This window comes from Podarcis filfolensis, assembly GCF_964270895.1.
Source record: "Podarcis filfolensis genome assembly, chromosome: 7".
Lineage (NCBI taxonomy): Eukaryota > Metazoa > Chordata > Lepidosauria > Squamata > Lacertidae > Podarcis > Podarcis filfolensis.
This window is the reverse complement of record NC_139603.1, coordinates 69,447,959-69,462,860: the sequence shown is the minus strand read 5'-3', so window position 1 is coordinate 69,462,860 and position 14,902 is coordinate 69,447,959. Positions and strand designations below refer to the sequence as shown.

General features: G+C 40.1%; 1 protein-coding gene across 22 annotated transcripts in view; it reads right to left on the bottom strand.

Annotated features, from left to right (window-relative positions):
- The window catches only part of RIMS2 (regulating synaptic membrane exocytosis 2), a 338,908-nt gene that overhangs the window by 270,142 nt on the left and 53,864 nt on the right, over positions 1-14,902 (bottom strand). For 12 of the 22 annotated variants that reach the window (XM_083621717.1, XM_083621718.1, XM_083621699.1 and 9 more), the window contains 2 exons: positions 8,893-9,103; positions 1,802-1,813 (listed from right to left, as the gene is read on the bottom strand). In XM_083621717.1, coding sequence (XP_083477843.1) covers positions 1,802-1,813; positions 8,893-9,103 — 223 coding nt within the window. The remainder of the gene's footprint in view (positions 1-1,801; positions 1,814-8,892; positions 9,104-14,902) is intronic. The other 10 variants (XM_083621705.1, XM_083621723.1, XM_083621721.1 and 7 more) reach the window with 1 other exon arrangement.

The window sequence follows — 14,902 nt, the reverse complement described above, 5'->3', positions numbered from 1 at the left end:
AGTTTCAGTCCTCAAATTTACATTCTAACTACCCCAGTGACTTCTAAATAACTGCATAAGTGACTTTAGGCACAACCCCCTAATGACTTTTACTGAACAACTGTGCTCTTATGCAAATTATTTTCATTTCAAACAGTTACACAAAAGATGATAGACAGCAGCAAGTGTTTCCAGTATTTTAAAATTGTAATATTTGTAAAAGCAGCATTCTTTCTTTTCATCAAAATAAACTGTAGCAGCATTCCCAGAACATTGGCTTGGTTACAAATTTAGCCATGCTTAGAGGAGACCCACTGAAAATCAATGAGACTGGCTGGTCATCATTTAACTTGTCCCACTGATCTCAGTGGATCTACTCTAAGCATGGCTAAGCCTGTATTCAACACATTATATTATTCTGACCTTATGTACTGCTTATTATTTTCTATCAGCTATTAAGCTGGGAACACAAGATTGGGAGAGTGCTCTTAAAACACCATTTACTTTTGAGTAGTGCAAACTAAGTCACAGAGTAGATCCACTGAAATCAAAGGACTTAAGTCAGTCAAAACTAAGTTATTATTTCAATGGGTCTACCCTGAGTATAACTTACTCAGACACTGCCCTGTGTATATTAGTATATAACTCATGCAATATGGATTCATCGAGCAACTAAAATGAAATAAGCATTTAAAGAAAATTTAGGTTTACATTTATAACATTCTTTTTGTATTAATAATAAAAACCATATTATATGTGCAGTGGGACATAATGATATTAATCAATGTTTACAGATTAAAGGTCAATAAGGTCTACAGCTTTACATTATCTAACCAGCTTCTATTAGGGTTTTGTTATGTAATGGCATGTGTCTTGCAAGCTTTTGCATGCTAACTTGGAAGTATGGGTTTTATCCCACAGAAGCAGAGCTCCTCTTCTCCCCCTGTGCACCCCAAAAATCTACCCCAGAATGGGAAGAGAGGTCAGGGAAGTTCAAGTGAGCGTGTGAGAACATGTTGCATAAGCAGAACAGCAGCACTGAATACAACCCAATGTATTAGTGTTCATGGGCTTGCTCACTAATAAATTTAAGGTTGCATTTTTACCCATTAAGCTTATACTGTGAGCTCTCTGGATACAGCTATAAATATGCTGATGTACTTGCTGAGGCCCAGTTAGAACATGGGGTAAAAGAGGCTACAAATAATATAGCTATTATACAACAGATTCTTCCTCCTAATATGATCCCATATTGCAATATTAAAGAGAAAAGCAATTAGTGAGGAAGATATTATTCATTTCCAACATGCATCATGTGCAAAATGCAAAACAAATATATGCTTAATGTTAATACTTTGCTTAAGAGAGAATTTTCATATATCACAAGGTTGGTTTCTTTTTGATTAATTTTTGTTAGAAATTCAATTTCCATTGTTTGCCTTTAATTGAAAAGGATCAACTACTACTGACTTTAGTGAAAACCAGGTCACATTACATAGTATCTGTGTATCTTCCTCACCACTATAAACATATAAAGTATGAAGTGGAGAAGTTGCATCTTCAAACATGTGGTGGATGTGCATCATGTAACCGCAGCCAATTGCGGCTCCATGGTGAAAATCTTCTGCATGTCCCCAGTATCTCATCATGTGCATCTCCTCTTTAGACTTTATATAGTTTACAAAAGCAACAATAGGAAAATGCCCATGTTCCAGCAGTACTGCCAAACTGACTTGCACTCATAATGCACCTCAGCAATGCAACCCAGTTGAACATAAAATACCAAAACATAAATTATATGAGACAAAAAAAAGGTTCTAACCACTTTATCCTCCTGGAGAGCATATCCATGAAAGCAAGTAAGAAAGAACAAGAAAAGAGAAAAAGAAAGTTACTTCTATTCTGAAACCTCCCCTCACCAGTAATATCTGTTAGTATATAGACTGCAAAGAAACTATCATTATAAAAGCTATATGAAATATATATTGCCAAGAGCTGTGAGTGTCTTAATAGAAATGAGTACAATAGCTCCCAGCAGTAACATCTAATATCTCAGTCCTCCAGAAACATCAGTATCACTGAAGATTCTACACTACACAGAAATTGCAGACTACAAGGAGTCAAAACCATCTAGGCATAATTCTAGGATGCAGTACTGGTCATAGAATCAAACTTCCTACGAAAGTTACCTTTCATATAAAAAGACAAAAAATAGAAAGATTCCAGACATTGCAGCTATGAAGGTACGGTAAAAGTCTGCAGTCAATACCTGCTGAAATCTCATAAAAGAGGGTGCATGTCTAAATAATTTTCCCAAAGTTTAGGAGAGGGTCTTTGGTAACCTACAGGCTTCTTGCCCATTCACAAGCCTAACAAAACAAGTATTATAAATTATACAAAATTGCTTGATTCTCACAATTTATATCGAATGAAGAATTTAGGTATATTGAAGAATATGGAATACAATTTTAGACTGCAGTCCTATACTCCAGCTCTACAATTCAATGATTCTATGCTCCCACTTCTGCATCTCTCCCTTCTTTGATAGTTTGAGCAAATTTTAGTTTATGCGGAGTTTAATTCAGGCAAACTATAATTTTCCATAAAACCATACCTGAAAACCATGGTTTGAAATTTGCTTTCCACCCATCATATTTTGCCTATTTTGACCTCTGTTGCAAAATACAGTATGGGAAGTATGCAAGCCCAAAGTCCATTTATGGCATTATGGCTGAAGAAGGCTAAAGTCTGGTCAACTTCCATTTCATAAGAAACCCAGAACTGGTAAAGCCTATTCTAGGTCAGTATTTGCACATATATTCCATTCCTTTTCCTGATATGCTGTTTGTCACAACTTTTTCCTAGCTAGGGCATATCTGAAAGTGTTTTGTGGATTCTGCCTGTCTTGATTTTGTGGAATTCTCCCATTTGAAGTGATAACCCTTCATTACTAGGCAAAAGTACCTTGCTCAAACACATTGTGTTATAAATACCTTAAACAACTCCTATGGCTATGCTTCTTTGCTATTAATCTGTAGGAGGGTGCAGAGTGGTCAATTTTTTCTCTATCCTGAGTTTTTCACTATTAAAAGAGCACAAGATTAAGATTGGGAAATCCAGTTTGCAGCTGCAGCTTCCTACGATAGAGCAGATGCTTGTCCCTACTCCTTTTCGTCAATATGATTAAGGCCTCATAGGGTTCACTTGTCTTCCAGCCTTTGGAAAATGGGCCTTAATTCCTAGAACTCTATACTTACTCAGTTATGTATATGGGCCTCAGCCTTCATTTCCTCCTGGGAAAAGTACATTAAAGAAACATTTTCTAAAATGATTAAATATTTTATACCAGCCACAATGTGGAAAATGTACTGGGATGTTAAACTTGTGTGCTTTCACTTTGCTGCCCGCTTCCTATATGCCACTACGTCACTAGCCTGAGGTCAATCAGTACACATCAGTTGAAAATTCATAAATCCTTTTGCCATTTCTATTGGAAGTATTGGAACCGGCAAGCCACTCCAGTATCCCTGCCAAGAAAACTCCATGGACAAAGACAACAGGCATATAAAAGTTATGACGCTGGAAGATGAGCCCCTCAGGTCGGAAGGCGTCCAACATGCTACTGGGGAAGAGCAGAGGACAAGTACAAGTAGATCCAGAGCTGATGAAGCAGCTGGGCTAAAGCCGAAAGGACGTTCAGTTGCAGATATGCCTGGAAGCGAAAGGAAAGTCCAATGCTGTAAAGAAAAATATTGCATAGGAACCTGGAATGTAAGAACCATGAACCTGGGTAAGTTGGATGTGGTCAAAAATGAGATGGCAAGAATAAATATTGACATCCTGGGCATCAGTGAACTAAAATGGATGGGAATGGGCGAATTCAGTTCGGATGACCATCATATCTACTACTGTGGGCAAGAAACCCGCAAAAGAAATGGAATGGCCCTCATAGTCAACAAAAGAGTGGCGAAAGCAGTACTGGGATGCAATCTCAAAAATGATAGAATGATCTCGATACGAATCCAAGGCAGACCTTTTAACATAACAGTAATCCAAGTTTATGCACCAACTACTGGTGCTGAAGAAACTGAAATTGACCAGTTCTATGAAGACTTACAACACCTTATAGAAGCGACACCAAAGAAGGATGTTCTTCTCATTATAGGGGATTGGAATGCTAAAGTAGGGAATCAAGAGATAAAAGGAACAACGGGCAAGTTTGGCCTTGGAGAGCAAAATGAAGCAGGGCAAAGGCTAATAGAGTTCTGTCAAGAGAACAAGCTGGTCATCACAAATACGCTTTTCCAACAACACAAGAGACGACTCTACACGTGGACATCACCAGATGGGCAGCATCGAAATCAGATTGATTATATTCTCTGCAGCCAAAGATGGAGAAGCTCAATACAGTCAGCAAAAACAAGACCTGGAGCTGACTGTGGCTCAGATCATCAGCTTCTTATAGCCAAATTCAAGCTTAAACTGAAGAAAGTAGGAAAAACCACTGGGCCGGTAAGATACAATCTAAATCAAATCCCTTATGAATACACAGTGGAAGTGAAGAAGAGGTTTAAGGATTTAGATTTGCTAGACAGAGTGCCTGAAGAACTATGGATGGAGGCTCGCAACATTATACAGGAGGCAGCAACGAAAACCATCCCAATGAAAAGGAAATGCAAGAAAACAAAGTGGCTGTCCAGTGAGGCCTTACAAATAGCGGGGGAGAGAAGGCAAGCAAAATGCGAGGGAGATAGAGAAAGATACAGGAAATTGAATGCAGATTTCCAAAAAATAGCAAGGAGAGATAAGAAGGCCTTCTTAAACGAGCAATGCAAAGAAATAGAGGAAAACAACAGAATGGGAAGAACCAGAGATCTGTTCAAGAAAATTGGAGATATGAAAGGAACATTTCGTTCAAAGATTGCCATAATAAAGGACAAAAGTGGTAAGGACCTAACAGAAACAGAAGACATCAAGAAGAGGTGGCAAGAATACACAGAGGAATTATACCAGAAAGAAATGGATGCCTCGTACACCCCAGGTAGTGGGGTTGCTGACCTTGAGCCAGACATCCTGGAGAGTGAAGTCAAATGGGCCTTAGAAAGCACTGCAAATAACAAGGCCAGTGGAAGTGATAGTATTCCAGCTGAACTATTTAAAATTTTAAAAGATGATGCTGTTAAGGTGCTACACTCAATAAGCCAGCAAGTTTGGAAAACTCAGCAGTGGCCAGAGGATTGGAGAAGATCAGTCTACATCGCAATCCCAAAGTAGGGCAGTGCTAAAGAATGCTTCAACTACCGCACAATTGCACTCATTTCACACGCTAGCAAGGTTATGCTTAAAATTCTACAAGGAAGGCTCAAGCAGTATGTGGACCGAGAACTCCCAGAAGTGCAAGCTGGATTTCGAAGAGGCAGAGAAACCAGAGACCAAATTGCAAACATGTGCTGGATTATGGAGAAAGCTAGAGAGTTCCAGAAAGACATCTACTTCTGCTTCATTGACTATGCAAAAGCCTTTGACTGTGTCGACCACAGCAAACTATGGCAAGTTCTTAAAGAAATGGGAATGCCTGATCACCTCATCTGTCTCCTGAGAAATCTCTATGTGGGACAAGAAGCTACAGTTAGAACTGGATATGGAACAACTGATTGGTTCAAAATTGGGAAAGGAGTACGACAAGGCTGTATATTGTCTCCCTGCTTATTTAACTTATATGCAGAATTCATCATGCGAAAGGCTGGGCTGGATGAATCCCTAGCCGGAATTAAGATTGCTGGAAGAAATATCAACAACCTCAGATATGCGGATGACACAACCTTGATGGCAGAAAGTGAGGAGGAATTAAAGAACCTTTTATTGAGGGTAAAAGAGGAGAGCGCAAAATATGGTCTGAAGCTCAACATCAAAAAAACGGAGATCATGGCCACTGGTCCCATCACCTCCTGGCAAATAGAAGGGGAAGAAATGGAGGCAGTGAGAGATTTTACTTTCTTGGGCTACATGATCACTGCAGATGGTGACAGCAGCCACGAAATTAAGAGACGCCTGCTTCTGGGGAGGAAAGCAATGACCAACCTAGACAGCATCTTAAAAAGTAGAGACATCACCTTGCCAACAAAGGTCCGTATAGTAAAAGCTATGTTTTTCCCAGTAGTGATGTATGGAAGTGAGAGCTGGACCATGAAGAAGGCTGATCGTCGAAGAATTGATGCTTTTGAATTATGGTGCTGGAGGAGACTCTTGAGAGTCCCATGGACTGCAAGAAGATCAAACCTATCCATTCTGAAGGAAATCAGCCCTGAGTGCTCACTGGAAGGCCAGATCGTGAAGCTGAGGCTCCAATACTTTGGCCACCTCATGAGAAGAGAAGACTCCCTGGAAAAGACCCTGATGTTGGGAAAGATGGAGGGCACAAGGAGAAGGGGACGACAGAGGACGAGATGGTTGGATAGTGTCTTTGAAGCTACAAACATGAGTCTGACCAAACTGCGGGAGGCAGTGGAAGACAGAAGTGCCTGGCGTGCTCTGGTCCATGGGGTCACGAAGAGTCGGACACGACTAAACGACTAAACAACAACAATAACAACAAATTGGAAGTATGACCTCTATTGGGAGTATGACCTGTACACTGAAAATCAGTCAGGAGTCTGAAATTTGTTGTGAATTTTAGAACACAGCATTATTGAAACAGAGAGACATCATGTGGTCACATGATCAGTATAGAAAGTGCTGTTGACTTATGAACTTTGGTGAGAAGAGTCTCACACCGCAGTCTGCAAGTATGGCAGGATATTTTTCAAATGCTGTGGTATGGTAAGCAGACACACACCCATCTCCTTTGAATGTGTGGCAAAGTTCTTCACCCTACCCACCCTTTTCCATGGGCCACTTTGATTTGCACCCATCGACCTTCAAATTACAAAGGAGGGTGGGAACTGCAAAAAGTTCAAGAATTGGACTTTCTGCTCTTTCAGCTGGCAAGCCAGATGCATATTTGATCTAGTTGGCTTTCCTGTTGCAGCTTTGTCTATTAAAAAGGAATGGGTTGAATCAAATATGGTTGACTGCCAGCATGATTCAGAACAATAAAAGTTAGGGAGGGGAGCAAGTAATAAGTGGCTGCTAACTTTGGGTTAAACTATTGAGTTATAAATGATAAATATTATAAATATATGTAGTATTTCACCTTTTTTACAATGTGCTATTGTTTGTTAGCACTGCTGCATAGAAGGTCAGATATGCTGTTTTGTTTTTATCATACTCTGAATGATTTATTTTTTGTAGAATCAATGGCCGTTGACTAACTGATAAAGATTTTTGACTTTGCAAAAGTGCTAATGCTAAGATTTAACTCAATTTCCCAAGTGGTGTAGCCAAAATGGTACCATCTATGCATAGCAGAAAGATCTCAAGGTCTGCAAAAGTACCAAAATATTTAGCAAAAATCCTTAAGGAGGGCAAAACCAAGACAATGGGGACTAGGCATACTCAGAAGGCCCCAAATGCTGATTGACTGTTGTGGTGAAACAGAAAACCAGGCAGAAGGGATAATGGAGTGGCTATTCTGTCCAAACATTGGCTTTAGCAGTTCAGGGGTTCTGACTAAAGACAAACGTTCAGGGTTGGAGAAGCAGAGCAAGGCGAAGGAAGGAGACCAAGATGATAGAGCCTGGAATCCAAGCCTTATGAGGAACGGTTGAGGGAACTGTGTATGTTTAGCCTGGTAAAGAGAAGACCAATATGATAGGTAAAGGTAAAGGAACCCCTGACTGTTAGGTCTAGTTGCGGACGACTCTGGGGCTGCGGCGCTCATCTCGCTTTACTGGCCGAGGGAGCCGGTGTACAGCTTCCGGGTCATGTGGCCAGCATGACTAAGCCGCTTCTGGCGAACCAGAGCAGCGCACGGAAACGCCGTTTACCTTCCTGCCGGAGCGGTACCAATATGATAGCCATCTTCGAATAGCTAAAGGGCTGTCACATGGAAAATGGAGAAGGTTGTTTTCTGCCACTCTGGAGGGTAGGACCCAAACCATTGGATTCAAGTTACAAAAAAGGATATTCCAGCTAAACATCCGGAAGAATTTTCTGACAGTAAGAGCTGTTTGACAGTGGAACAGACTCCCATGAGGCGGTGGACTCGCTTTCCTTGGAAGTTTTTGAGCAGAGATTTGATATCATGGATGTTTTAGCTGAGATTACTGCATTGTAGGGGGTAAGAGCTGTTTGACAGTGGAATGGACTCCCTCGGAAGGTGGTGGACTCTCCTTCATTGGAGGTTTTTAAGAAGAGGCTGGGTGGTCATTTATCATTTTCAGTAAGAAAACAGCTGGTGAAAAAATGGTTACTCCTCCCTCCTGCCAGGTAATGCCATGATCCAGATGCCTAACCTTGTACCTTTGGCCAAGAGAAGAAATGGACTTGGTACACTAGCTTTTCAGATACTTAATCCAACCTTCCAAATAAGTTCACAAAAGCCAAAGGCCTCTCACAAAAACTTATTTGTTTACTTACCCACTCATGTGCCAGGAAAGACAGTTCTTTAATTTAATCTCCTACCCTTAAAAGCCATGAGCGAAATAGCTGGTCTGCAACTATCAGGTTATTTAAAAAATATCTGATATGCATTTCTACCTAGAAGCCAACCCTGTTAAGTTCAAATGGACTTAGTCCTTTGCAAGTTGGTATAAGATTCCCGGCTTAATCCATGGTTTCTGAACAAAGGCTGCAATTATGATGTGGAAAGGGTCTTTACAGACACTTATTCTTCCACGTTATCACTTAAAAATTAAGACAAAACAATCTGATGTGGACCTCACACATCTGGAATAACATATATTCTCAAAGTAATAGCAATAAACAATACCAGAATAAAATATCAGGAATACTCATCGTAATATATTTTCTTACCTTGTTTGAGCGTAACGACACTCTTCCTCCACAACGTGCACAGAATTTAGTTTGGCAATATGAACAATTATGGCCACAGCCATCGGCAAATTTCGTTTTGTGGCAGATACCACAGGTTGGAGCATCACCCTTCTGCTCCTGGTGTTGCTGTGATTCTTCACCCATCTTTTTCACCTGTTCTTTATACATTTCAAACTGTTGATGCAATTTCCTGCAGAAGCAAACAGTAGAACATTTATAAAACAAATACAGCAATAAGAAAATAGGTCTGTCAGTGATTACATTTTAAATATTTCAATATTTTATTAACCAACTAATCACATTATTACAGCACACGCTGCATCAACATATTAGGATTAGTTGGATGTTATTTCCTCATAGTTGTCTAATTGAACCAGATAAAACATTCTGAGCCAAATATACCTGTGCAACTCTATGAGACTTCAATATAAGAATTCAGCATGCAGTTTAGGAAGAAGACTAATGGTAACTCCTTTTCATGACACAGCACAAAACATAGACTAGCACTGAGCTACAGCCCTTGCCCATAGGTAGGTACACTGTTGAGGGTCCCACTCTCATCTGCTCTGGGTGGCAAAACAGAACAGTCAGACTGCTGCAGCATTGGTTCCAGTTTGCTGAACTTCTGCCCATCCTGTAACCCTTAAAAATAACAGGAATAATTTCTGAATTGGGAGGTGGCAACCTGAGCATTAAAAAGAGCAAGGGAATGGAGTTTGCAGGTGTGTGCCAGTGCCTGTTGCTTCACTACTAACCCACAACAGACAAGCACAAGGAATAGTGGATTTAGTATTTTGAGCTTTTAAAACTATATTAGGTAAATGTACATAAAGGAAAAAGGAATAAAATCCATTGAAACAATAATATTTCACTAGCGTGGGCATTATAAACAATTTTTAAACTAATAACAGCCTTCTGAAGGCAACTGCATATTATGAAATCAGACCAAATAACTGGAAGAGGAACTGGAAGAAGAAAATGAATTGTTTTGGCAGACCTGCCTGCTTGCCCTTTTTGTTCACAATGTTCAGTACTGAATAAAGTTCGTCTTTGTTTACTAATCTTGCAAGTCTGGCTCCCTGCCAATATGCCATCCAGCAAGTGCTTTGTAAGTACAATGTTTAGTGTGGGACTCAAAAGCAAATGTGTAGAAGAGAACCATATGGTCAATTAAAATTGTGAGACCAATGCTAAGTTACATATTATTCCTTATATATTTATGGTGTAACTATGATTTGCACTTATTACTGTAAGCTTCCTCAGAATGCATACATCTGTTTTAATCTCTTCAGTAAAGTCGTTTCATTGCTTACTTTTTCAGCTAGAGACACCATGAGAATTCTTTACCTATTTCAAAACAGAATTTATCTTGTCCGGCTGATAATACTTACCTGCATTACATATCTAATGCTGTTTACTTTTATCTCTCATTGATATTTATCTCTCATTGATATTTACGACCTTAGCCATGCTATAAATCTTAACCAGTTGACTTAATGAATTTCATCACATCTTGACTTATATTTGACTTGAAACTTTACTTGTCCAAAGAATCCAAAAAAGCATTAATCAGCAATTTCTTTTAAAAACAGTTAAGAAGGTAGGCTTTAAAAAATTCAGCATGCACAAATTTTACTTCATATGCACAACTTTGTACCTGACCCCCCCCCCACAACATGCTTTCCGTAAGCTATACTTTTAGTCTAGTCATACAGTGGTTAACCCACTGTAAAAGGGTCACAATATTTAAAAACTGATGATGCAAAAATAACAAAATTAAGCATTAGTGCATTTATGAAAAGTCTGTCATTTCAGCTAATATATCATGTACAGCAGATAAGAGCCATCTGTTTGAAGCCAAAAAATCTGTTACTACTGAAAAGATATTACCCACACTAGTAAATGCAGAATTAACTGTCTGTAAGACTTCATCTCACGTGACAAAAATAAACAAGTGCCAAATAATAGATCAGTCTACCTTAACTCAGAAATATAACACCCCTGGACATTACAGTATCAGGATTAGAATGAGTTCATTCCACATCATTTACAACATTCATGAGAATGTTCAATTATTAAATAACTTGTATCCTTTTACTGCTGCAACAGTATTGTTCTTACTTGATGGCTTTCCTTTTTAATGAATAGGAGATAAGCATGGACAATGCTGGGTGTGCTAGCATAGTCAGGGATCAGGAGTGTTTACCACTCCATCATCTAATCTTACGCTGTTCAGAGCTGTGTATGTGTGACCAGGGGGGTGGGGCGGGGGGAGGCCTGGAGTAATACATGTTGCTTTAGCCAATTATGCCCTGCACTTGTACAGTTGGTGATGCAATGATTTTAGTGCAGCAGATTAAAATTGTTTCTATAATTAAAACAAAGTTTAAAAAATAGGGCAGAGGCACTGGCAGCAAACAGTAATACACAGAGAGAATTATTTGACAACAGGGGGCAAAACATGATAAAGCCAAGTGAGGGGGTTAGGAAAATAAACTTAGATCGGGGATAAATGTCTGCCCTTGCTACATATTGAAACAGCAATTCCCAGCCACAGATACAATTATGCCACAAGTACAATTCAAGCATTTACCAAGCCACTGAAAGTCTTTACATTGTGTGGGGAAAGATGCATCTCATCACCTCCACCACATAGACAGTACCATGTATGAACCAGACACTCTGTACAGAGACCCAACTGTGCAGATGGACAACTCACATGATCTTCAGCAATCATGGTCAGGGGTGGTAGAAGTTGTAGTCAAATAACATCTGAAGACCACAGGTTCCCTACTCCTACTCTAGCAGCTACCAAGCACAAGCCTCACACATTATAAGTAAAAGATAAAGTACCCATGGACAGTTAAGTCCAGTCAAAGCCAACTATAGGATTGCGGCGCTCATCTCGCTTTCAGGCCGAGGGAGCCGGCGTTTGTCCACAGACAGCTTTCCAGGTCATGTGGCTAGCATGAAAAAACCACTTCTGGCACAACGGAACACTATGGCAGAAACCAGAGTGCACGGAAACACCATTTACCTTCCCGCCACAGTGATACCTATTTATCTATTTGCATTGTTGTGTTTTCGAACTGCTAGGTTGGCAGCAGCTGAGACAGAGCAATGGGAGCTCACCCCATTGTGCAGACTCGAACCGCCGACCTTCTGATAAGCAAGTGGTTTAGATCACAGCGCCACCAGCTCCCGTAACACATTATAAAAAGGTAAAGGTACCCCTGCCCATACGGGCCAGTCGTGTCCGATTCTGGGATTGCGCGCCCATCTCGCTTAAGAGGCCGGGGGCCAGTGCTGTCCGCAGACACTTCCGGGTCACGTGGCCAGCGAGACAAGCTGCATCTGGCGAGCCAGCGCAGCACACGGAAACGCCGTTTACCTTCCCGCTAGTAAGCGGTCCCTATTTATCTACTTGCACCCGGGGGTGCTTTCGAACTGCTAGGTTGGCAGGCGTAACACATTATAAGACACTGCTATTAAGGGTGTTGGGGGAACATACCCAAAATGAGGATAAACCATTAATTTCATTTATTAAAAGAATGCAAACTTGCTACCCAGGTGGTATAGCATCTGCTTTGCAGGCAGAAAGTTCTAGGTTCAATCCCCAGCATCTCCAGGTAGGGCTGGGGATGTTTCCTGTCTGCAACCATGGAAAGTCATTGCCCGTCAGCATAAATGCTGAGCTAGATGAGCCAGTGGCTCTAACTCAGTTTAATGTAGCTTCCTATGTTCCTGCCTGACTTCTTAATTACAGCCAGTTATGGGGGTGGTACCACCTGTTAGCTAACTCCTCAATATCAGTCTGTAGAAAGATTGGAGCAAAACTAGATTTAGTTGGCAAGTAATTGATTCTGTTAACCCTTCTGCCTTCTACCCTACCAGTTCTAATGGGCACCAGCCACTACAATTCCAGAATATGTATCACTTTAAACTTGCTTAAATTAAAGCACAAAGGTGCTCTTGCCCTACAGCCTGTTTAACAGATTCTCCATCCCTGGTGGTTCCCATCCCTAGTAGATTTGTGGTCCCAGTCCCTGGTACACACTGTCTCTATTCCCATCCTTTTTAATGATTTTATTTAGGTATGCAACACACAAGAAAGAGAACAAATGGGAAGGGGGGGAAATCCTCCCAATGGCCCACCCCACACAGTGTTAACAGTCCATGAGTAGTTCACAGAAGTTCTTTATTAAAGTCTACTATAATGCTTATATGAAGTCCAATATTGTCCAGTGGCAGGAGATGTGAACCAAGCAAGAAGACCAATACATACCCTTCCATCCACCATGTCATAAAGGTCTATTTTCCCTTTTGGTTAGATTCTGCAGGAGCCTTTTCAAAACTTTTGTTAGTATGAGTTGAAAGTATTGCCATTGAAAATGAGGTACATGACATCTCCAGGAATACACATATAAATGTACCCACAGAATGAAGGAATCTACACAGATACAGAAACCCAACAAAGGGGGCACTTCCAGACCGTCACTATTTTCAGGAGGGATTCAATCAAATGCTGGTAAATTAAGGTTGCTCAATTAAAGCTGATTTGGAACTCTTGTGCCACAAACCTGCTTCTCCAAAAAGACTGGACTTTAAAAAAAACCAAAACTTCAGAATAGTTTCTAATTTTCCACATGAGTGGCTTTAGATATCATTAAGTGTTTCATCACAGCCTCACAGCACCACCCTTCTTTGCTTTGTTTGGATACGTAATGAGTAATAGATTGGGACTGTGAATATGTTAAAAGAAAGAATACAAAATCATATGGATGGGAAAGAGTTGCAAGGATTGACTTTTTATTATAATACTTAATTTAAAATGTCCATCTTTCTATTAATTTGTCTTGTTGATTATTTGGAATTCTTCTCAGATATGTCCATATATTCTGTAACCATTCTTTTAATGTTGGAGCCGTTTTTCTTCTTTCCAAAGCTGACCAATGCATAATCTTGCTCCTGGTAATAAACTAGCAACCAATTTTAAGTGGGTATTTTTCATTTCTGTTTTTAATATACACAAAAGGGTATTCTTAGAGCTTCTTGACATATTATATCATCTAATTTCCCGAACTGTGTTGAGAACCAAATTCCAGATTTGGTTTGTTGTTTTTTACACAACTCTAGAAAATATGAAGATAGCCAGCCCTTAATCTCCTACATCTCCAGCAAAATAAGTTTATCTTAATTTATGGGGTGTTGATTGGTGGATTTTTAAAAACTTTCATTTAGATTAGTGCTTATTAATGTTTTTGATATTGTTTTAAAAATCCATATCCATTATGTTTGTCTTATGGTCAAACAGAAATTTCTCAAATCCCTTTTCCACTTCCTTTTACATGCAATCTTTGGCCTCTTCTGAAGGCTCCACTGCTGCTGCCAACAATGTTCAGCCACTTTATTGCCAAAATTATTTGGCTACTTGCTAAGTCTCTTTAGGAGCATCCAAGTTTCCCAACACCCATTGCCAACTGTGATGCTGAAAACAAGTGCAGCTGGTTTAATGTGCTTGAGAAAGATCTGACTCAAGTCTACCAACCGTGGGCTTCAATCTGCTCTGCACCAATAGTTCCACCCCCTAAATTGGCTATGATTGGCCAGTTTGACTTTGAAATTAAGGAGAGTCCTGACACTCCCCATGGTTGGCCAAGGCTCATGATGACACCAGCCAACTGTACAGGAAGGCCTATGCTCAACCCCTGCTTGCCTACAGCCATGCCAGACCACAACTGCTGCCAAAGTGGTAAGAGGTCTTTTCTTTATGTTAGCATATATCATTATCCTTTCAAATTTAGTATTCTGACAGGGTGGTCTATATTTAACTATTATTTGTTCCATAATGTGTGTAAGTTGCAGATATTGAAACATAGCCAATCTTGTCACCTGGCTATATGAAATTACCGTATTTTTCGCTCTATAACACGCACCCGACCATAACACGCACGCAGTTTTTAGAGGAGGAAAATCCGTAGGCATGCCA